Source organism: Tiliqua scincoides, chromosome 2 (genome assembly GCF_035046505.1).
Source record: "Tiliqua scincoides isolate rTilSci1 chromosome 2, rTilSci1.hap2, whole genome shotgun sequence".
Taxonomy (NCBI): Eukaryota; Metazoa; Chordata; class Lepidosauria; order Squamata; family Scincidae; genus Tiliqua; species Tiliqua scincoides.
The window spans coordinates 191,310,423-191,334,126 of record NC_089822.1 but is presented as its reverse complement, the minus strand read 5'-3'; the positions used below and the strand labels follow the sequence as shown (position 1 = coordinate 191,334,126).

Here is a 23,704-nt window from a genome sequence, read left to right as displayed (position 1 = left end):
GTGCCTCCATCCTGGTTTAATATGCTATCTAAGTGGTTCTCACACATTTAGCACCGGGATCCACTTTTTAGAATGAGAATCTGTCGGGACCCACCAGAAGTGATGTCATGACCTGAACTGACATCATCAAGCAGGAAAATTTTTAACAATCCTAGGCTGCAATCCTACCCACTTACCCAGAGGTAAGTCCTTTTTACTATCATTGTTAAAAGAATATACATAAGTAGCTTGTTAAAAGTACAGGTCTGTAACATTTCCCCAAATTCAGTCACATACCGTGGTAGCATTGTCTATTTAAAGTAAAACATTGAAATCAATAGGGATCCACCTGAAATTGGCTCTTGACCCACCTAGTATGAGAAACACTGTGCTATCTGATTTTCCTGAAACTATCATGTTTTACTCCTCCTTCTTCATGGTTCAGGATGTGGACTCACCTCCCTGCATTACAGTCTCTGCACATGAACTGGAGGTTGTCCATGACTTTGTGTATTATTATTATTATTATTATTATTATTATTATTATTAACAGTATTTATATACAGCTTTTCAACTAAAAGTTCACAAGTGTGAACCAAGTGTACCTTGGCTCAACAATCTCCGACACTCTTTCTCTCCAAACCAAGCTAAACAAACGCATTGGTAAAGCAGCTACCACGTTTTCCAGATTCACAAAGAGAGTATGGTCCAACAAGAAGCTGACGGAACATACCAAGATCCAGGTCTACAGAGCTTGTGTCCTGAGTACACTTCTGTACTGCAGCGAGTCATGGACTCTTCGCTCACAACAGGAGAGGAAACTGAACGCTTTCCACATGCGCTGCCTCCGATGCATCCTCGGTATCACCTGGCAGGACAAAGTTCCAAACAACACAGTCCTGGAACGAGCTGGAATCCCTAGCATGTATGCACTGCTGAAACAGAGACGCCTGCGTTGGCTTGGTCATGTCGTGAGAATGGGCGATAGCCAGATCCCAAAGAATCTGCTCTATGGAAAACTGGTGCAGGGAAAGCGTAGACTACAGCTGCAATACAAGGATATCTGCAAGAGGGATCTGAAGGCCTTAGGAGTGGACCTCAACAGGTGGGAAACCCTGGCCTCTGAGCAGCCCACTTGGAGGGCAGGCTGTGCAGCATGGCCTCTCCCAGTTTGAAGAGACACTTGCCCAACAGACTGAGGCAAAGAAGGAAGGCCCATAGCCAGGGAGACACACCAGGGACAGACTGCACTTGCTCCCAGTGTGGAAGGGATTATCACTCCCGAATTGGCCTTCTCAGCCACACTAGATGCTGTTCCAGAACCACTTTTCAGAGTGTGATACCATAGTCTTTTGAGACTGAAGGATGCCAATGATAATTTATCCATTCCGCTGAGTCTGACTCTTGGCGACTTTATAGGTGAGAGCTCTCCATGCTGCCCTGTCAGGTACAGCTTCTTTCAACTGTTGGATGTTCATCTTCGTATTTATTTTGATGGTGTTGAGCCAGCATGTTCTTTGTCTGCTCTATGTTTTACATAGAGGGCAGTTGTAGAACATGTAATAATGTATTGCTAAATGCATAATGGGTTAGAGCAGTGTTTCTCAAACTGTGGGTCGGGACCCACTAGGTGGGTTACAAGCCAATTTCATGTGGGTTCCCATTCATTTCAATATTTTATATTTAATATATTAGATGTGATGCTATCATGGTATGTGACTGCATTTGAAAAAATGTTACACACTTGTACTTGTAACAGGCTACTATGTATATGCTTTTAACAATAATAAATGGGACTTACTCCTGGGTAAGTGTGGGTAGGATTGCCGCCTAGGATTGTTAAAAAATTTTCTGCTTGATGATGTCACTTCTGGTCATGACATCACTTCCGCTGGGTCCTGACAGGTTCTCATTCTAAAAAGTGGGTCCCAGTGCTAAAAATTTGAGAACCACTGGGTTAGAGCATTTTCTTCCAATACAGATTTAATTATTATTAAAAATATTTATATAGTGTAATCTACTCCCCTTGTTGCCAGTTTCTGTTGTAGCAGCTGAGTAGGATGAGTATTTGCTGAGGTCCTGCTTGAAATGCTCTTTGTTGCCATATTACTCTTAAGCTTAACAAGGTTATTTCTTAACAGAATATTCTACTCTAATGGAAACAGATCACTTCCTGAGTTGGGAGCATATTCTTTGGTCTGTGGCCATGTATGTCAGCACCTACTACATCCAGAGTAGCCATGTTATTCTGTTGCAGCAAAGACAATGCAACAATCTTAAAGACCATTGATTTTGGACTATCTTTTCAAGAACTGGAGCTTACATCATCAGATGGATGCTTATGTTATCCTTAGTTGGCAGGTGTAGATATCCATACATGAGGATAGAGAAAAGGGGGGAAAGAAAGTATACAGTAGGACCAAATAGCCATGAAATGCAAGAGATACAGACCTCACATGATATCACACTGCTCACCTTACAGATATACATAATTTCAGTAGGCTTCAAGACATTTTTACCACAGTCTATATTTCTTGAACTTCATGATCATCTATATATTTTTTTAATTTTCTCTCTCCCATGTGTGTGCATATATAGCCCCCTCCCCATATCTTCCAACTGTGGATAGTACTTCGTGCATTTGATGCAATGGACTCTAGTTCACAGAAGCTTTTCCAAAACAAATTTGTTAGTTTTTAAGCCATTTCTACCCAACAATGCATATATACAACAAGGATCAAATTGTGTATACCTGTAGGTTGGGCAGAAATGGGTTTTAAGGTGCCACAAGACACTTTAATCTTGGTAAGGACTGCAATCCTTGGTCATAGTTGGTAAGGACTGCAATCCTTCACTGTATACATTTTTATGGGAGTAAGCCCCATTTAATACAATGAGCAGTGACATCTCCCTTGTCATGAAGCAAGAGAAGCTACTTAAGAACATAAGAAGAGCCCTGCTGCATAAGGCCAAGGCCCACCTAGTCCAGCTTTCTGTATCTCACCTGAAACCTCAGGGAGCACACAAGACAAGAGACCTGCATCCTGGTACCAGTCCCTTGCATCTGGCATTCTGAGGTAGCCTATTTCTAAAGTCAGGAGGTTGCACATACACAACATGGTATTGTATACGTATGTTCTTTTCCTCCTGAAATCTGCCCAATTCCCTCCTAAAGGCACCCAGGCCAGATGCCATCACCACATCCAGTGGCAAGGTGTTCCACAGACTTAACCCCCCTCCCAAAGGCACCCAGGCCAGATGCCATCCCCACATCCTTTGACAAGGAGTTCCACAGACCCAAGCACCCCATGTGTGCTCTGAGCGCTCGGCTGCTCAGACAGGTGACGTTACCTTACACGCCCCCTCCCTCCCTTTCTCCAGTCACGGAGGAGGGCGCCTGTCTCTCCACTACCTTATATAGTGGCCCTTAGGACCCGCCCCCGAAGGCTGGTTGGCCGAACCCGGAAGAATCTCGACCTTGATTGGCCGCCGCCGGTGCCCGTCACCCTGCGAGGGCCTGCTGCGCCCTGTGAGCGGTTGAGGGAGGCCATTGCAGCTGAGGCGGCTCTGGGGCTCGAGAAGGAGTTGGAGCGGCCAGTGGTTCGCCTGAGGGGCCTTGCAGGAGGTGAGGGGGGCGGGCAGGCGGGGAGCCGGCACTGAGGGGAGGCGGCGCGGGCGAGGCGGGCAGCGGAGCGCGGGGGAGGCGCCTGCGGCTGCGAGGTGACTCCAGGCACCCCCAGCTGCGGCTGGAAAGTTTCCCTGGCCGCCGCCTCCTGGCCCCGTGGAGGTGGCGCTTGGGCCCGGCCCCCACCGGCTTCCTGCCCCGCGGTGCTCCCCTCCCTCTGCCGGTGCCGCCCCCGGGACCCGCTTCCTCCCCGCCGAAGGCGCTGGCGCCTGGGGAGGTGGCTGTCGCTGGGAGCCCAGCCCGTGCCCGGCCGGCCCCGAGGTCTCCAGCAGCAGTGTGTCCAGGTCTGGGCGAGCCCCCGCCGGCCACAGCAGGCAGGCTGGGGGAACCAGGCGCCGATCTGGCCAGTGCAAGGGCGACTGCGGATGCAGGGCATCGCTCTGCCAGCTTCCTGTCCCTGGCACCCCTTCGCCCCCTTCCTTTGCGTTTGGGGGGGGGGAGAATGGGGTTCGTTCAGCGTGGGTGGTAGTGATAATGGAGGTGGTGGTGATGAAGATGATGATGATGATGATGGTGCTTTATGGAGTCGCCTGCCTGGGGGTCGGGCTAGAAATATGGGATGGGGACATGGAGATTAATAGCCACCCAGCCCTACACATGTGTACGACACGACCCTTTGCATCCATCCCCTTTAAGGGCTGAGCATCAAGAGAGTGTCTCTCCACAAACTTGGCACCGTTAAGAGAGATGACTCATCTTATGTTCTTATGACTTCGGTGCTAAAACAGAGTGAAATATGGGATGGAGATTGATAGCCACACAGTCCTACACAGTGTATGACTCTTTGCATCCATCCTTCCCATTTAAGGGTTGAGCATTCAGGTGAGCATCTCTCCACAACTTTCGCACCATTATGAGAGATGACTTTGGTGCCAGAACAGAGTGAAATATGGCACAGGGGGATGGAAATTAATAGCCACCCAATCCTACGCATGTGTGTGACCCTTTGCATCCATCCCCTTTAAGGACTGAGCATTCAGGTAAGCATCTCTCCATAGCCTTGGCACGATTATGAGGGATGAGTTTGGTGCTAGAGCAGAGTGAAATATGGAATGGGGAGATGGAGATTAATAGCCGACCAGTCCTACACATGTGTACAGTACAGTACTTTGAAATACAGCTCATTAGGATTATTTTCAGGTAAGTGTGCCTATTGGATTACAACTGACCACCCCTTTGAGCGTTCACATCTCAGATGGGGATAGTTGAGGCAGTCCATACTCCAGGCAGCATTTGTTAATTAATGCCATAGCCTTCTAGGTTTGTCATGACTTCCTTGATGTTGTACTTTTCTGTATGCAAGTCGCTTTGCCCCTAAAACTAGTATGGTGTAATGACATTGTGTCTAATTGTTGAATTTGAGGTGTGATTTTGTGATATTCCCTTGCTCCTATTGGTGAAATTATCTTTAAGGACAATCTGCTTGTAATATAACTTCTCTATCCCTGTGCCAAGCTATAATTGAAATTATTAAGAACATTATCTAAAAATTTCCCGACTGACCTATAGGATAAAATTAGTGGTGTTGGTAGAGTTAATTTTCTTAATGGAGGAGGTTCTCATATGAGGAATTTCTGATTTTTTTTTTGAGGTTTCCCAAGGAAACCTTTTTAAACCTTATTACTTCTACCACAGTCCCTGCCTTTTATATTGGATTTTTAAAAATATGAAAAATCTTTATTTTCAGCAGCAATGTTGTGATTAAAAATATTGAAGCTGATCATTATTTAGTCCTATTTTTTTATAGAATGGGTCATGAAGCTAGGAGATGTGAACTGCCCAATGAATGCATGAATGAGCAGTGATCTGAACTGTTGACATCCTAGTCCAGATCAAGTACATTCTTTTAGATAAATCCATGGCAGAATTTAGACATCTGACATACATCCTAGAGCTGCTTCTGTACACTTTCTACTTCTGTACATTTTCAGGGATAAATCCCAGTGAGATCTGTATGGCATCAAATCAGTTCAGTCCTGTACAGATTCACTCCGAGGTCAGCCCCAGTGAGTTCAGTAAGACTTGCTCTCAAGTGTGCCTGGCATTGCAGCCTAAGAACTAGTGTGTGTATTAATGTTTGTCCTGCATTGAAAACCTGCACAAAACCTACACAATCACTGTGTGTAGATTGTAATGCATCTGCCTGCAATCAGTGGCATAGCTAAGGGGGTAGCACTTGCACCGGGCATCAAGCTTTAGGGGGGCAACAAGCTGAGCTTGACACTAGTGACCAAAATTGTGAAAATCTTGGTATGTATGAATAATACCATCATGTTATATATCATTGGAAAGGTAATTTAATGCAGAATGCAACGAAATAAACTGCATTGGAATATCTTTATTCTATCAATCAAAAGTTATGGCCAATTAACCGGAAAATGAAAACACAACTGCCTTATGGAACAAAAAGTGGATTTGCTTAACACCAAACCGACCTATGAGACTGACTGTTCTGAGTGCCAGTGAGATGTTATGATACTGCAAGGAGCCAAAAACTTTGTATTTATTTGCTTAATTAAATTTGATTTTGTCATGCAGGGAGGGCTACAAAATCTTCTTTGATGCCAGGTAGTAGATAGATGCCTTAGCTATACCACTGACTGGGGTGAGGCAGCAGAGCAAGTGGGTGGTGAGCTGCTGGGGGGAGGAGGTGGGTTCCTCCCAATTTTTACTTTTTAAAAAGTCTGGGTGTGATGTCACTTCCGGTTGTGACATCGCCTCCGGGGCAACATTTTGAGCTTGACACCGGCCCACGCAATCATTAGCTACGCCACTGCTTGCAATGATTCCAATGTACTTTTAGTGCAAACGCACACTAGCAAATAGAATTCACTGTTGCTTCCCAGTATTACACAAGAACATAAGAACAGCCCCACTGGATCAGGCCATAGGCCCATTTAGTCCAGCTTCCTGTATCTCACAGCGGCCCACCAAATGCCCCAGGGAGCACACCAGATAAGAGACCTCATCCTGGTACCCTCCCTTGCATCTGGCATTCTGACATAACCCATTTCTAAAATCAGGAGGTTGCGCATACACATCATGGCTTGTACCCCGTAATGGATTTTTCCTCCAGAAACTTGTCCAATCCCCTTTTAAAGGCGTCCAGGCTAGACGCCATCACCACATCCTGTGGCAAGTAGTTCCACAGACCAACCACACGCTGAGTAAAGAAATATTTTCTTATTATCTTATTATTTATTATCTACACAGTGAAAAATGTGCAGGGTATAATTTCAAGAGATGACTTATAAATCAGTTATATCAAAACATTATGTGTAAAAGAAGAATTATAATCTTTGAAATGGTCCTTACTGTAATGTGTGTGTAAAACCATAGCCTAAGGATTTGCTAGATTATCTATTTTAAATAACCATGCTTTTTTTCCCTGTTATTGCAGTTACAAAGGCAATATCATGGTTTAGGGAAAAATAGAATCCTATATTGGTAGTTGTATTCTAGATAAGCTAAACTAGAGCATTCTCACAATCATATGTATATATTACATTTACTCAACTCCTGAAATACTCTGAGAAATCAGTATATTCCATAATCCCCTGATAATGGGAAGAAAATAACTAATCTGTAGTAATCTTGTGAATGACTGCTTTAGGATTTTCATGATGTATCATAAAGCACTCCATGTACAATACACTTGACAGTCTTTTGTCCTCACAACAGTGTTGTGACCTAAGCTATTATAGGGTGTATCTGCACTGGCACTTTATTGCTGGCTTTGTCCTGGATATTCTCCAATCACTGCAAGATTCACACTTGATCAGCAGTAGTTTGGTGTTTAAATCACTACTGGAAGATTCTTCAATTGTTTATTGCTGTTCTCCCTGGGCTACTTGAAAGAGACAGTACAAATGGTTCCAGAGCAGAGTATAGCAATTTCTATCCTGCTGAGCAGAAATAGTTTGGAGGAATGTCTCCTCCCCCCCCCCCCCAACAATTCTTGTGTAAAAGAAGATGAGATAGTGGCTGGTTTTCTTCTCAGCTTGGACAAAATAGAAGTAGCTTACTACCTGTGTATGTGCAAGCAGTATAAGGTGAGATAATTTTATTGCCATATGAAAAAGTTGATGCGTAGTTTCCATAATACTTTTCTGAAGGTCATCTAGGGAACCAGTAGCAGAACTAAGATTTTGACCCAGTTCTCTCTGGCCAAAGTCCAACTTTTAATCTTGTTAAACTACCTCTCTTAAAGATGGTTCTTGCTTTCTTGGAAGGCGATTGACCAAAAAGCTATATGGAAGAGACATATAGCTATCACAGTGTGTTAAAGGTAAAAGGTCAAATATCTGTCGGTGAAGACAGATAAACATCTTTTATTTCCAGGAACTATCTCTGAGGTGGGGATGGGGAAATAGTTTTGCAGATTTGCAGTAGGTAGTGCATGATGCTGATTTGACTGGTACCTCATGAGCTCGCCTGGACGCACACCCAGTTCTGAAAGTGTAGATGATACTTTAAAAGAAAAAGGCAGGCAACATATCCAAAAACATGATGCTCTGAAACATGACAGGTAGGGTAGTATTGAACTGGTGTTGGTTTCTGTGTCTGCCAGATTATGCTTATCTGTCTGCCAGATTATGCTTATCCTACAGTTGAGGAATATAGTGTGAGTTCCCTTTTTTGTCATATCTGAATTTATTCCAAAATTACTTCAGTATTTTAAGTTGGTACCTAGGAAGCTGTTTTATACCAAATCTGGCCCTTGATTCCTCTGGCTCAGCATTGTAAGTGCTGACTAGAAGCAGCACTCCAAGGTTTCAGAAGGAATTTTTCTCTGCACTAATTAGAACTGAACCTGGGACTTCTACATGCAAAGCATGTAGAAGCCACTGAACCCTCCATACAATCCCATATACTGCATTACATTTCTTTTTTAAAAGAATCTTCTTTCATGCCAGAAAAATTTGGCATTTAATAAACTTTCAAATTAAAGTTTCAATTTAACTTTTGAAATTAAAAATTTCAAACTTCCCAAAATGTTTTCACCAGTATGTTCTTTTACTACATGCCACAAGGCTTTTTTGCACTACAGTGCATAAGGAAGCATTCTAAATATGACCTCACACCTGCAGTCTGGAAAGGACCTTACCAGAATTCGGTCCTGCTCACCATATGCAATGTGTTGATTGGGTGTTATTTTTCATATCCTGGTTTATGAACTACATACAAGTTCTATGTGACTATCATAGATTTTTAAATGCTGTCTTAACAACTTGACTTTCACTTTATTATATTTATAAAATAGCCAGTACATCATATCTTACTCAGTTTCATCGTAGAAAAAACTCTAGAACTTTGAGTCAAGCCATACATTTTTGGATTCTGTTTGGGTTCAGGTATGGCTAAAGTGTCATTTTAGGCCAGTTATGGTCTGGTAGCCAGTTAGACACATTTTGAGCTAGTTCTATTCCAGTAGACTTGGAACTGAGTTATGGTGTACTAGAGCACCCACACTGCATGCAGAAGTCCCATCTTCTGGTGGGGAAGAGAAAAATTGTGTGTAACCCTGGAGAGGTGCTGCCAGTTTCAGTTGACATTATTGACTTAGGTGGACCAGTGTTCTGGCACAGGAACATTTCAATTGCATTGCATTGCAATTTTGAATTTTGTATGTGAAACAGTGATAAATATTTATGGTGTTCTACACCAGTTTTATTGGATGATTGAAAAGCCTACCTCAGTTGTTGTTTTTGGTCTATGGAGCCCTTTACACTTCTAAATGGAGTCTCGGGGAGCCCAGTATGCATGAAGTCTTGGGGAGCCTCAGAGTGCTGGTGCACTTGTGGAGTGATGCAGCGCCAAACAGATGATGGCCACATATGGTGTGCTCGTGAAGCCCCTGAAGAAGTCTCAGGAAGCCCCAGGGCTCCTAGGAGTACAGTTTGAGAAACAGTGTCCTACATCATGTGTTGGAAAGTAGAGCATTGGAGGTTGGAAGGTAGAGCATGCAAATGATGGAAGAGAAGGAAGACAGAGGAAAGATGAAAAAGAATTTTGTGGCACCTTAAACGTTTATTGTGGAATAAACTTTTGTGAATTTGAATCTTTGTGAACTAGAATCTTTTGTCTTTTATGGTGATCCTAGTTTCTTATTTCATCTTTCAAATTCAGGCAATATGTTGAAAAAACATGCAGTCGGTTTTCTTTGCTGTTCTTCTAGCAACCGTCTCAGTTTTTGGCATTTGAAAATTTTTTGACTGTCCTTACTGAGACATTCAAGTGTAACCACAAGAGATGCTGGCATAATTTGCAAAAATAGCGACTGTCTGCATGGCTCCCTGAAGCTTCAGAAGTGAAAGTAGAGCGATCACACCCTGCCTTCACAAAACTGGAAGTGGAGCATGATCAGTCCACTTTCACTTCTGAAGCTTTGGAGAGCCCTGCAGACGGTTGCGCAGGGTTCTCTGCCCCCCCCCCGGTAGGCTGCAGGAGGCTCTGGTAAGTACAGCCAAGCTGCTGCGGCCCCCTGAGTGATGCAATACTGGGGATCACATCACTGCTTCCTCCCTGCCTCCTCTCTGCTCCTGCCCCTTAAGGGGGCAGAGGCCAGGGCCCTCAGGCTAGGATGTCACGATGCCCCAGTTTGAAAACCCCTGTTCTAAGTAATCATTCCAAAAAATGGCCATTTTTACTTAATAACTAAACATATATTCTGGAAATAAAACTTTAATGTAAAGCCTTTTGTAGGATGTAATAGAAATTGCATAATAAGCATGTGCCCCTTGGTTAGATGAAATGAAAGATAGGTAGAATGAGAACTTAGTTGACCTTATCTTAATTGAAATTAACAAGTGACTTTCCTAAGCTAAGTCCTTTCCTAAGCTAATGTGTCTTGTCTTCTGGTTCCTGAACAGTTTTTTTTTTCTTTTACAACCTTAACCTTGGTGCATCCAAGTCAGAAGGATAGACTTTCAGATGTTAGTTTTTACTTCTTTGTAAAAAGTCTCTTCTTATGCAACTTTGACTTACTTAACCAAACTGGGAAGTTGCACAGTTAGGTGTCTAATAGTCTAGTCCATTGGTTCTCACACATTTAGCATGGGACCCACTTTTTAGAATGAGAATCTGTCAGGGGCCCACTGGAAGTAATGTCATGACTTGACATGACATCATCAAGCAGGAAAATTCTTAACAGTCCTAGGTTGCTATCCTACTCACACTTACCCAGGAGTAAGTTCCATTGACTATCATTATTAAAAGAATATACATAGTAGCTTGTTAAAAGTACAGGCCCGTAACATTTTACCCAAATTCAGTCACATGTTATGGTGGCATCGTCCAATTTATTAAAAATAAAATATTGAAATGAATGGGAACCCACCTGAAATTGGCTCATGACCCACCTAATGGGTCCCAACCCACAGTTTGAGAAACACTGGTCTAGTCTTAAGCATCCCTAGTGCACAGAGCTCCAATGGCACCAAAATGGCTACTTCTAAATCCTGTGGGACCAGGGAAGCAACCACAGGTCTCCTCAGGGTAAGAGAACAGATGTTCCCTTACCCTGTGTTGATCTACAGCTGCCCCGATGGGTTGGCTCAAATCTGCACCTGCCTTTTGGGGGGGATAGGATACGGTGGCAGAGTCTGCCACCATCTCCACCCTCTCCTAGGCCCAATCCTCCCCTCCCTCTGCCCAGTTCCACCCTCTCCATGCCTTCCCCCCATTCTGAAAACCCATAGTGCCAGCTGGTGGTGACCCTCATCTCTGTCTACCTCAGTGTTGACCTACTGGTGCTGAGGTTCAGTGCCAGCACCATGCTGCTACCACTTGCACCAAAGTGCCTTATGGCACTTCTGCAACAGCTAGAGCTGGTGGTAGCAGCATACTACTAGCAGTGACACATATAGGATTGGGCTCTAAAGCTCTGTTTAAATCAGAAGTTCACGGTATTTTCTGCATGTCAAATTAAAATAAACCTTTTACTTGCAAAATGTGACTGTTTCAGAATTGGATCTATCTTTAGTTTTAAGCAGGGGTCTCTAAACCCTGGCCCGGGGGCCAGATGCAGCCCGCAACAAGCCTCTTTCTGGTCTGTGGCCAACCTCTTGTCCCCTGAATGCCTCTGGCCCACTCAACTGAACATGACCAGAACTATGCTCTGATTATGTCTGGAGGGTGTTCTGAGGGCCAGAGAGGTTGAATGAATGAGCCCATTCATTCATTTATTCACTCATCTAAGTTCTATCTCTTATTTATTTAAATTTTATATTTAAATTGTTTTTCTGGCCCTCCACACCATGCCAGATATTTGATGTGCCCACTGGCCAAAAAGTTTGGAGACCCCGGGTTTTAAGAATAAAGTGGGATGAGACCCAAATATTTGTGAAGGACATGCAACATGGAAGGTGATATGGAGTAAAATGGCAAGCTCAGCCTTTCCCCCATAGTTTATAAGTGTTTAATAGTAACTTGCTGCTCATTTGCCTTCCAAGTCTGCGATAGTTAATAATAATAATAATAATAATAATAATTTATATACCGCTTTTTAACAAAAAGTTCCCAAAGCAGTTTACAGAAAAAAAATCAAATAACTAAATGGCTCCCTGTCCCAAAAGGGCTCACAATCTAAAAATATGCAAAAAAACACCAGCAGACAGCCACTAGAAAAGACACTGCTGGGGGGAGGTGGGCCAGTTACTCTTCCCCTGCTGAATAAAAGAGGAGCACCCACTTCAAAGAGTGCCTCTTACTAGTTAGCAGGGGTTAGCAGTTACAACACAGATTTTTGAAATTGCTAAAAGCTGTAAATGCCTTGGGTTCAAGATAGTTGAAGGACTACTGTACACATATGAATCTGCCTTTTCATTAGAGATCATCTGGGGCAACCCTGCTAGTTGTTCTGGACCCATTCATTGTCTTGTGGAACGTGGCCTGCTCTGTAATAGGGATGCAGTTCTGGATTCCCCCCCCCCCACCATGAAACCTGCCTGGCTACTGTGTTTTCTGCCACTAGGAGGAAACAGCCAGATGGCTCTGTTTTGCAAGGCATATGGCCTTGCATGAAGTTCTTCTAGTATTGTCCCTGGTTGTGCTTAGAGATATGTGATTTGTTTTAAAATTGAGTCTTTATCTTGGTTATTTTTATAATGGTGTATCACTTTGAATATCTTTGTAAAGTAGAAAGATGGTTTAGATATTCCTAAATAAACATAAGAAAAGCTCTGCTGAATCAGCCCAAAGCGTGATCTATCCAATGCAAAGTTTTCTCTGGGAAGCCCCCAAGTAGGAGAGAGAGGTATACTTTTGAATACCAATTACAGGGGAGCATTCTGCCATTGGAAGTAGTATGTAGGAACAATATCCATACTAGTGGCAGTTGCCACATCTTATGAAAAATGTATTTTTCACACTAGGCAAGTGTGAAATACCACCTCCTTTTGTCTATCCTAAATCTCTTGCCAGTCAGTTTCCTTGGATGACTCAGGTTTTAGTATTGTTAGCGAGGGCGAAAATCTTTTCTCTATCCATTTTTTCCACACCATGTGTACTTTTTATAAAGCTCATTTATTAGCCCCTTAATAACCTTTTCTCTAAATTAAAAGCCTGAAGCACTGTATCTTTCCTTGGTAAGGTGGTCCAGCCCTGTGATAATTTTGGTTTACTTCTTCTGCTGCACCTCTTCAGCTCCACAATATTCTTGAGTAGTGGTGTCCAGAACTGTAGGCAGTAATCCAACTGACTTTATACAAATTTATAGTGCATCTACAATTTAATAACAGTCTCATTCTCAGTTACTTTCCTAATTATATATAGCATGGAATTTGCTGCGTTAATAACTGTCGCACATTGGGTCAGTGTTTTCATTGAGCTGTCCAAGATCGCTTTTCTGAGTTCCTTTGAAATGCCATTGATATATATGAAACTGGGATGTATTTCCCTATATATCAGTTTACACTTTTTGACATTAAACTACATTTGCCATTTGGTCATCCATTCAACTAATTTGACCATTCAGAGCACCTCATAATCTCTTTTGGATCTTGCCACTGAGTGTTTTGGTGTTATCTGCAAAGTTGGCCACTTTGCTGTTTACCCCCAACTACAGATAATTTATGAACAAGTTTAAAAGTACTGGCTCAAATACACATTGTTGAAGAACCCCATTTCTTACTTGCCTCCACCAAGAAAATCATTTCTGCTTCCTATTTTTTAAGTCACCAGTCCATAAAATGATCTGTCTTCTAGTTCTATGACTGATAAGTTGAATCAAGAGCTTTTAGTGAAGTACTTTTTCAAATCTTTGTACAGTTGAACTTTCAAAATGTCAACTGTGTTGCCTCTATCAACATGTCTGTTGACGCTCTCAAAAAACTCTAGAAGGTTAGTGAGGCAGGACTTACCTTTACAAAAATCATGCTGATTCTTCAGCAGGATGTTATGTATGTAGAAATGTTTGTTTCCTGCGAGTAAGATAGGATTACGGCCCAAGTCGTACTGAACACAATGGGCATACTTCTGAGTAAAATAAATAACACAATTTTCAAAACACCTTTATATGCATAAAGTTATGTTTTCAACTAATTATCTGGACAGACATTGACTAGATTGTGATTTCCTGGATACTCCCCTGGATCCCTTTTAAAATCTTTGTATATTGACTACCTTTCAGTCTTCTGTCATGGAAACAGATTTTAATACATTATTATTATTAAACTTTATTTTATACTTTATACATAAGCTCTCCTTTATGTTGGCTCAGCAGTTTGACATGAGTTCTACTTTTAGGCTGATGCCATCTGATTCCAGTGATTTGTTGTTTTTTAATTTGTCAGTATGCTCTAGATTCCCTTCCCTTGTTGTTTTGATTTGGTTCTTCAAACCCCCTCTCTGAGAAGTTAGCTCAGTCACAGGTATCTTCGCTACATCATCATTGGTGAAGAGACATTCAGCTTCTTTGCAATTTTCATATCCTCTTTTTAACAAAGTTATCTAATAGTTCAACTGCTTCTCTGCCAGATTTCTTGCTTGTGTACGTACTTAATGACCGGGATATGTTCTCCAATCCCTGTTATGCAATTTGGACTAAACGTTTACTTAATGACCAATCTATTGCCTTTGTTGTGTAAACAGACATTCCTTGCCAGACACTAGCTGACGGCACAGGCTGTTGGAGATAGATTGCCTCTTCTTTGCATTAAGAGCATCTTTGTTGTGCTTTAACCACTGTCATATATGCAGTCCATTGTTAAGCGAACAGTTGTTAAGCAGCGCACACCTGTACTTGAAGCAGTTTTCTGATATTCTGTTTCTCTGAAGGAAATCTTATTACCTTCTGTAGCTTCCTTAATTTCATTCATGAGCCATGTTAGCATCCTCCTGGATCTGGTGATGCCTTAGCATACATTCTAGTTGAGATTCTATTATTTTGGTTTTAAATAACTTGCATGCATTCTGGGGAGGTTTGGCCATCTTGATTTTCCTTGTTGACTTTCTAAACAAGCAGTTGCTAGCGTGAAGAGTGAGGGTGTTGTAAAATATAATCTGTAACTGTGAACTCTATAGTATTAAAACCTTAATTCTGAAACAAGACAGAGAATAAATTCAAAATACTGTTCTACAAAAGCTTGTACATCTTTTTGCACAAGTAGAATTATGAAAACTGCCATAGAACTTGCCTCTTATAGTACTACATGAACTCTTGCAGAAGCATGTGGAAGAGCTGTAGCTATTTTTCTTTTGCTTCTGATTACACAGGCCTACAAAATTGAGGGTCAGAAAAGTTTTTCCCAAACTTAAATGTTGGTTTGATACGAATTTGGGGTGCCAGTTCCAAAAATGGCATCCTTTCTGCCCTATCACGTCTAGTTTTGGAGACAAGACATAGCCTCTTCAGTGAATGGTTCAAGCAGCTTCCTTATGAGGAAGCCATGGTGTAGGTGTGACCAAAAACCCAATCCTAGGCATGTCTACTCAGAAGTCCCACTATAGTCAATGGGTCTTACTCTCAGGAAAGTGTGGCTAGGATTGCAGCCTGAGAGCCCAATCCTGTGCATGTCTACTCAGAAGTAAGTCCCATTATAGTCAATGGGACTTACTTCCAGGAAAGCATGGATAGGATTGTGGCCCAGCGCCCCTCCTCTAAAAGGCAAAGGCAAGGCGGTCGCTTTGGGGAGCTGCAGGCAACTGTAGCAAGGAGAAGGGACTTTTGTGGACCCTCAGCCAGCCCATTCTTAGGCTGCTGGCCTCAGCAGACTTGTTCATACCTGCTTGCCTGTCCTTGGCTCCCTCATTCTCACTCACTCCGCCCAGACCTCCTCCAGGCTTCTTTTGCTGCCCAGTCAGCAAGCAGGGCAGACAACAGACTTGATACCCAATCCTAGGTGGGTCTACTCAGAAGTAAGCCCCATAATAGTCAACAGAGATTACTCCCAGGTAAATGAGGATCAGGTTGCAACCTTCCTCTTGCTCAGCCATGGCTGTTCCTTTTTCGCCTCCTTTTTCTCCACCCGGCTGCTGCCTGCTGCCTGCCTCTTCTAGCCCCTCGGCATACCTAAGACTGCCGCAGCACAGCGGTTGAAAAACACTGTTCTAAAGAGAAAGGATATTGGTCAGTTATGTGTACACACTTAAATGAGTGTGCAGCAAAAAGAAATGGGGCTTAATAATAGATTTGTTGTTCACACTTTTTTACAGTGTCTCTCTTTACAGACCTTGAAAACTGTGCCAAATCCTGGGAGAAAGCTACATGACACTACATCATGAGTGAGAGTAAATGTGACACTCAGTTTTATAGTGTCCAGGTTGCAGACTCTACGTTCACTGTGCTAAAACGTTACCAGCAGTTGAAACCTATTGGGTCTGGGGCTCAAGGCATTGTTTGGTGAGTAATATTAACCCAAACTAGGTTTGAATATCGGTCAAATATAAGTTCAATCTTGATTCAATGAAAAGGTTACCTATAGACTGCCAAAATACTTTTGGCAAATAAAAAACCCACTGTGTTATGCTAGCTGTTTACATGGTATTGTGGAATAATCTTAATCTGTTCTCCAAAGCTATTCATTCATTTGATTTTTTTCTTGCCTTTCTTCCGTTACTTCACAATTAAAAGACATTATAAACGCATCTCTAGTTTTTTCTGTGGAATAAGTACATGTGCCTTTAAAAATAACATCAGTCAGCAACAAACAGGTGGCTTGTGCATGTGTTTTGTCTTTAAAGCAAGAAGATAGCATTGAAAACTGCATGTGCAGAGCTGTTGTACTGTACTTATTTCCATAAGAAACTGAAGGACAGAAGTGTCAAAAATAAGGCCTATAGGCCATATCCAGCCGACTGAAGCTCTCTAACTGGCCTAAATATTAATCGGGTTCTTACAGCAGTGTCAAGGCTCTGGAAGGTAGAGCCAGTAGGAGGCTTTGGAAGGTAAGGAAGGCTATAGAGGAAGTGGCAGATGGAATGAGAGAAAGAGATGGTGCTGGGAGAACCCAATTATGTGGGCTGCCCTTTCAGCAGTACCTCTTCTACTGAGGTTTCATTTCATAGAGCACTTCTTAGCTGCAGAACTATAAAATGGCGTATCAGAAGAAGCAATGTTGCTGTAAGGGTGACCTGCATGATAATTGGACTCTCCTATATCTTGAAAATATGGTGAAGACTTGCTTATTTTCTCTTCTGTCATTTGCAGCTAATGAGTTCCTACTTGAGTTCAGACTGCTTATTTCTGGCCATCATCTGCTTAATGATGTCACTTCCTGCTTCCAGCCCTCAGCAGGCACTGTGAATGCTATTTTGCTCAGTGCATTAAATGAGTTTGACACTCCTGCTGCAGGATGCTCTTGCTCATTGTTTTACTGGACTGGATCAGGTGCCTGAGATGGGACAGCAGCAAGAGAAGTGTGTCCTGATAGCAGGAACAAGGGGAAGGTTGAGTGTCCATTGAACCAACTATTTGTAAAGGTGTTGTATATCTGCCTGTAAACAGGAGCAGACAAAATGATGATTTTATGCACATGCAAGTCTTTCAGTTCATGGCTAACCATTTTAAAGAGCAACAGTTGGGATGTTCTGTTTTAATGTTTCAGTGCTGCATTTGATACAGTCCTTGGAATAAATGTTGCTGTAAAGAAGCTGAGTCGTCCTTTTCAGAATCAAACTCATGCAAAACGTGCTTATAGAGAACTTGTGCTCCTCAAGTGTGTCAATCACAAAAATGTGAGTAACTGTAATAGAGCATACTTGAGAACTGAATAAATTAACAATAAGATGAGCTTTGGATATCATTTCTGTATAGTGGTTTGGTATCTTTAATACTTAAATATTCACAACATCATTTTCTACCTCTGTAACTTCTTTGATGAAATCTTTTAGCTCAGTGGTTTTCACACATTTAGCACCAGGACCCACTTTTAGAATGAGAATCTGTCAGGATCCACTAGAAGTGATGTCATGATTGGAAGTGACATCAGCAAGCAAAAAAATTTTTTAACAATCCTAGGCTGCAATCCTACCCAGACTTACCCAAGAGTAAGTCCCATTTACTATCATTGTTAAAAGAATATACATAGTAGCTTGTTAAAAGTACAGGTCTGTAACATTTCCCGAAATGCAGTCACATACCATGGTGGTAAACGTACCATGCCATCAGACATACCATCAAGTCTGAAAGATTAAAAATAAAATATTGACTCACAACCCACAGTTTGAGAAACACTGTTTTAGCTAGTCCATTTCTTTAGCTTTAGTCCCTGTCCTTGTTTCCTATATTATTGATTCAGGATATGGTCACTAAAAACAATACTTCCGTTGGTCCAGCTCCACATCACATTTGCAACAAATTACAATCCACTCACATCAGCTGCTTGATTTTATAATTGTAATTTAAACTGATATAAAATGACTTTCTGTGCTAGGACCACACTTGTATCAGAGGAGTTGACACTAGTATGGGAAGCATATGTTCCATATGGTATTGATGCAACAAATAGCCGGTCTTTAAGGAAGTGTGTTTCAGCAGTTATCATGCCTCATTGGTAACATATGAAATGGGCTTTTATTGATTTGAGCCACAGGAACATACGGTAACTTGCATATAAATCACATACACCAAACTACTGGGCCTAGAACTATCCATGTCAATTCAAGATGGCATGTCACTTGAGAAGAAACTCTAGTCGTTTATATCAAAGCATTATTGGTTAGTGTCTGTTAGAATAGATCTCCAGTGATGGGGGACCTGCATGGAAAAAGACCCAGGCAACAAATGGAGAGCGTAGTCTAAGACTGAACAGGAAGATTTGTATTTGTAGAATGAGTTTGAAAGTTAAAACCAAGACTTGAGAAGTGAGTGAAGAGAAGGACGGCATAATACATGATTGAAACAGTGAGCAGAAAATATCAAATGAGCAGTGGGTAGAGCAAACAACTTGATTACTTCCATGTGGTCTGACATCTAGTCTACCATACAGTTTCTCTATTCTTGTGGTCTTGGAGTTGCAACGATGCTACTTCCTTCATGTCTAAACTGGCCCTATCAAAACTTTTTATTTATAATTAATGTGGTTTTGGATTTATTGTAAATCTAATCTGTCCATTAAAATGAGATTCTAAAACTATTTAGTGTGTCTTAAATTACAGATGCTTCTTTCTTGTAGTTTACAAAATAGTACTAGCAAGTAGACACTACAGGTTGGGGATAATAAGCTTATTCTAAAATAACTGAGAATCACTGTGTTAATCTTGTTTGAGAACACTTTACCTGAAGTATAGCAGCAGTTTAAAATCTGGCCTGCTTACTGGTATTGTAATGTTATATAACATGTTGACTTTTGTAAGCATTTTTGATAGTGAATGTGGCATTCTTTCCTCTGGTTTTACAGATCATTAGTCTATTAAATGTATTCACACCACAGAAGTCTCTAGAAGAATTTCAAGATGTGTAAGTTATTTTATTGACTTTTCTTTGTAAAACTCTGTTTTAGAATTGGAACTCAAGTAGTTTTGTACTGTCTAGAGAGATCCTTAATGTTCATTCAGTGTGTGGAAGACATTATGAAAACATGTTTGTCCTTTACACAACTATTATTTTACAGGCAATATGACATGCTTCTTTGCTTTAAAAAATTTTTGTCTAAAGAGTAGGCAAGCCAGGAACTAAATGCAAATAAGTGACTGCCTTTTAAGATTTAGGATGTAAACCAGCTCTTCTAAGTCAGTAGAAATATTTTATATTGCCTCATTGGAAGCAGATTTGCATTCAGAATAATGTTTTGGGTATATTTATCAAGTCTGGGTCAGCTTCTAATACTTTCTTACAAAATATTCATTAATATGGAACTCATTGTTCTTAATGACATACACAGAACAACTTTTTTTTGTTAAACTTTAACTTCATTTTTATACGTAGAATAAAAACATTTGAACACACTACTTTTGTGCAGGACAGTTCCTTTATCATATCTGTCTGTGAACCTGAGTTGAATGTTTAATTTATTTCTCAGTCAATTTTCCCACAATGTGGGTTAGGGTGGGGAAGATTGTTTCACAGAATCAGTTGTGTAGCCATATGCACACTGTAGTTCTTTGTGGTATCTGCAGTCTCAGATACTGGAGTTTGGTGCATGTACGACGTCTGCCTTGGAGGCTTTCAGAGCTGCTTTGAGTGTTCTGTCCTTGCCCTTGAGTCAGGAAACCCCATGCATAGCAAGAACATGCAGTTTTCTTCCAACCTCCACTAAAGCAGCATTGTGTGAAATACTTTCCTTTGTCCCTTCAAAAGGAAAAGCAGAAACTATCTACTTCACTGAATATGTTTATGTCACAAAAAACATATTAAAAGTTTTCACAGTTAGTGAAACTATGAAGTTTTCACAGTTTAACTAGCCACAGTTAGTTGACTAGCTAACCTTGCTTGTTGAGTTGGGTCTGCTTTTGCAGAGGTGTCCACAGTAGGACTTTTTAAAGAGAGTTTTCCAGGCAGGTGAGAGAATAGGAAAATTTTCAAGTTCACGCTAAGGGAGTTCACACTGTGGGCAATGACCTTGCACTTGCAATAGTACTAGCATGTTTGCAGTTTCTGTAAACTCAGTTGCTGGCTTCCTTGAAGTGTACTTAGCAGATTGCACATGCATACAATGTACAGCAATGGCGTAACTTCCACTCTGGGCATACAGTGCCAGGGCTCCTCTTAAAAAGTAGGCAAAAGATTGATTAGTAGCAGAAAAACTATCTGAGACTTCAACATTGATGCAACCCATCTTAGTGGTACAGACATTGTCTCCAACAAAGTTTTTGAAGTCAGACCACCTATATCAGTGATAAGGCCATGGAATAATCTTGCTACCTGCCAAAACTGGTTCCAACGATACCATTGCTGGGCTTCTTCTCAGGACTGGAAATTCTTGCTATCTGCCTTATATTGGAAGGAAGAATTGTGAAGGTATCAAAGCGTCCACAGACGGAGATGCAGACACTGAGCCAGTAATTTGGACATTTTCAAAGTCTAAGCCTACTGTATCACCAGGCATATACATATTCAACTTGATGGTTATACTGAAGGTGAAAAACCATGCACCATCGCTCTGTTTGGTATTTGGTTTCCAGATACTCTGAGTAGTTGCACTTCCCATATCCATGTCACTATTGTAGGCAGTTGCCATAGGCCATACTCTGCTCTCTTCGAAGATGGGAATCGTAGTTACTGCTGCGGCACCTGTCGTCATGGTTGCCTGACAATGGATGGGCCAAAAGAACTACCATTGGCTACAGTGTCAGCCACTTGTGGAAATGAGAATTCATTCATTTGCATCTTTTCTGCAGAAACAGTCAGGAACATTGACCTCCATCATGCCTTCACAACCTTTACTGTGAACAATCAAGTGGAAAATGAGACACTTTTTTGTTGTTGTACAACTTCAGGTCCTCCATGGGGAAAAAATTGTTAAACTGGCATCCACACTATTCAGAATTCAGTGCACAACTTTGTACTATACAACAGTAGCCTTACCGATGTTCCCTGTTTTGAAGGCAGCAAAAGAAGCTTGGGAAAACTGCAGTGCCATCTACCTCACAAGACTGCAGCAAGTGTATAGAGTGCAAGAGGACTGTTCTTTTCTATTCAGACATCCAAAACTGAACTCCCTCGTAGCAGAGCATATCTTGGTCAGTAAAAATGAAACTTATTCAGCGCCCATACTCTGAAGGCAGGAAATTGAATAAAAATACAAGAACATTCTACATCACTGCACCCACGAATAAGAAAATAGCAAACTTCCTTTCATGCATAGCAAGGTACCGGTGTATTCTTTGGGCAAGAGCAGTGTCATTTTTGGAACACTGGTAGAGGATGGCTGTAAGATAGAAAACACCTTCCAATTTGAGAAAGTTGCTTAACAAATTAGTACAGTAGCGCAGCTTGTGGAGTCTTTCACCAAGACCATGACAGCCTCTTAGAAGCACACATGACTGCGTTCTGTTTCTGGGCTCCAAGACTTGTGTAGAAGAGCTGCCTTTTGACAGGGTGGGGGTCTCTTCAATGTCACTACAAACAATTCTCTAGGCTAGAGTGTTTTGAAGAAGACCAAGGTGATAGTAAAAAAAAATGTTCAGTTTCACTTCCTCTTATCTACAAAGTCAAGACAATCAGTACTTCTGCTGTTGTCGCTATAAGACTTCCAACAGGACATATAGATGTTTTTCTTCAGAGCAGTTTACCACAAGCTGAGGGAGTGAATTCCTGGAGCTCTGCAGAGCAGCAATGTGGTCTACTCTATTGCCTTTATCAAGCACCTGGACACGAGATCAGGAACTGATGTTTCATTTAGGCATGCTGTTTGGCAGATATCTTTTCCTGATTGACTTGTATCACCTCCAGGTAAGTGGGAAGCTAGCTAGTCTCCACCACATATGACTGCACAGAGACCATGAAGGAGCAAGGACAGGTTGCTTACCAGCACCTATATAGTTCTTTGAGTGTTGTCTTTGCAGACAAATGATCAAACTGACTATCCTTTCTGCAGGTCTGACTCCCACAGTTGAAACTCTCTTAAAGTGGTACAATTGAAACTCTGGGAACATTGCCCAAAGGATCTGAGGGATTGGTGCTCTTCCCACCCTTGAGGCACTTGACTGTGCTTGATGTTTCCCCATTAAGAGCAAGGGTAGAACACTTGACAAAGTTCTGGAAACATCTGAGGTCAGTTCTACCCAAGTGCAGAACTCCACTAAGTGCCTCTGCACAGATGATCACTTGAAACACTATGGTTACATGTAAGCGACCCTGTCTTTTGGATTCAAAGTATGAAAAAATTGGTTTTTCTTTACTATGGTCAATGATTGCCTTAATGATGATGGCATAATATGCATGAATATGCCAAGCACTGCTAGTATTCTGTTTTCCTGGTAAGCCTGTTGGAGTTGCCCTTTAGTTAAGATGTAATCTTGAAACTTTGTTGCAGGTTGTATCTTTGTGTATTTATGAAAACTGATATTTTTTATTAAACCTTCAGATATTTGGTTATGGAACTGATGGATGCTAACTTGTGCCAGGTTATTCATATGGAGCTTGATCATGAAAGAATGTCATACCTTCTGTACCAGATGTTATGTGGCATTAAACATCTCCATTCTGCTGGTATCATCCACAGAGTAGGTAGTGCTATTACAATCGTATTAAGTAGCTTAAATTTTTTAAATTTCTTTTACTGTCTGAAAACTAGTTTTTTGGCCCAATCCTATCCAACTTTCAGTGCCAATACAGCCATGCCAATGGGCCGACCACTTCATTCTGTAGTGGGAGGGACATCACTGGAGCTTCTTCAAGGTAAGGGAACGTTTGTTCCCTTGGGGCTGGATTGTGGCTGCATCAGTGCTGGAAAGTTGGATATGATTAGGCCCTTTGAGTATTAAATAATGAGAATTGGCTTGATGGGTCAGATGAAATGCTTTACCTCTAAAAGTGACAAACCTTGAGAAGTTCACAAGCTGTGAAGATTTGATGCCATTTCCTCTTTTGTCCCTAGTACCTACTAATTAAAAACAGAATGCCTCTAAACATTCACGCAGTGACTTATATATCTTTTC

At 41.6% G+C, this 23,704-nt stretch overlaps 1 protein-coding gene across 4 annotated transcripts in view; it reads left to right on the top strand.

The window, feature by feature from the left end:
• The first annotated feature begins 3,518 nt into the window (after positions 1-3,518).
• The window catches only part of MAPK9 (mitogen-activated protein kinase 9), a 58,455-nt gene continuing 38,269 nt past the window's right edge, over positions 3,519-23,704 (top strand). For all 4 annotated transcript variants that reach the window (XR_010793844.1, XR_010793845.1, XM_066616797.1 and 1 more), the window contains exons 1-5: positions 3,519-3,604; positions 16,334-16,505; positions 17,710-17,839; positions 19,504-19,562; positions 23,131-23,269. Coding sequence is in view for 2 of the 4 variants with exons in the window: in XM_066616797.1 (XP_066472894.1) it covers positions 16,384-16,505; positions 17,710-17,839; positions 19,504-19,562; positions 23,131-23,269 (450 nt within the window). In the remaining 2 variants the exon portion in view is untranslated. The remainder of the gene's footprint in view (positions 3,605-16,333; positions 16,506-17,709; positions 17,840-19,503; positions 19,563-23,130; positions 23,270-23,704) is intronic.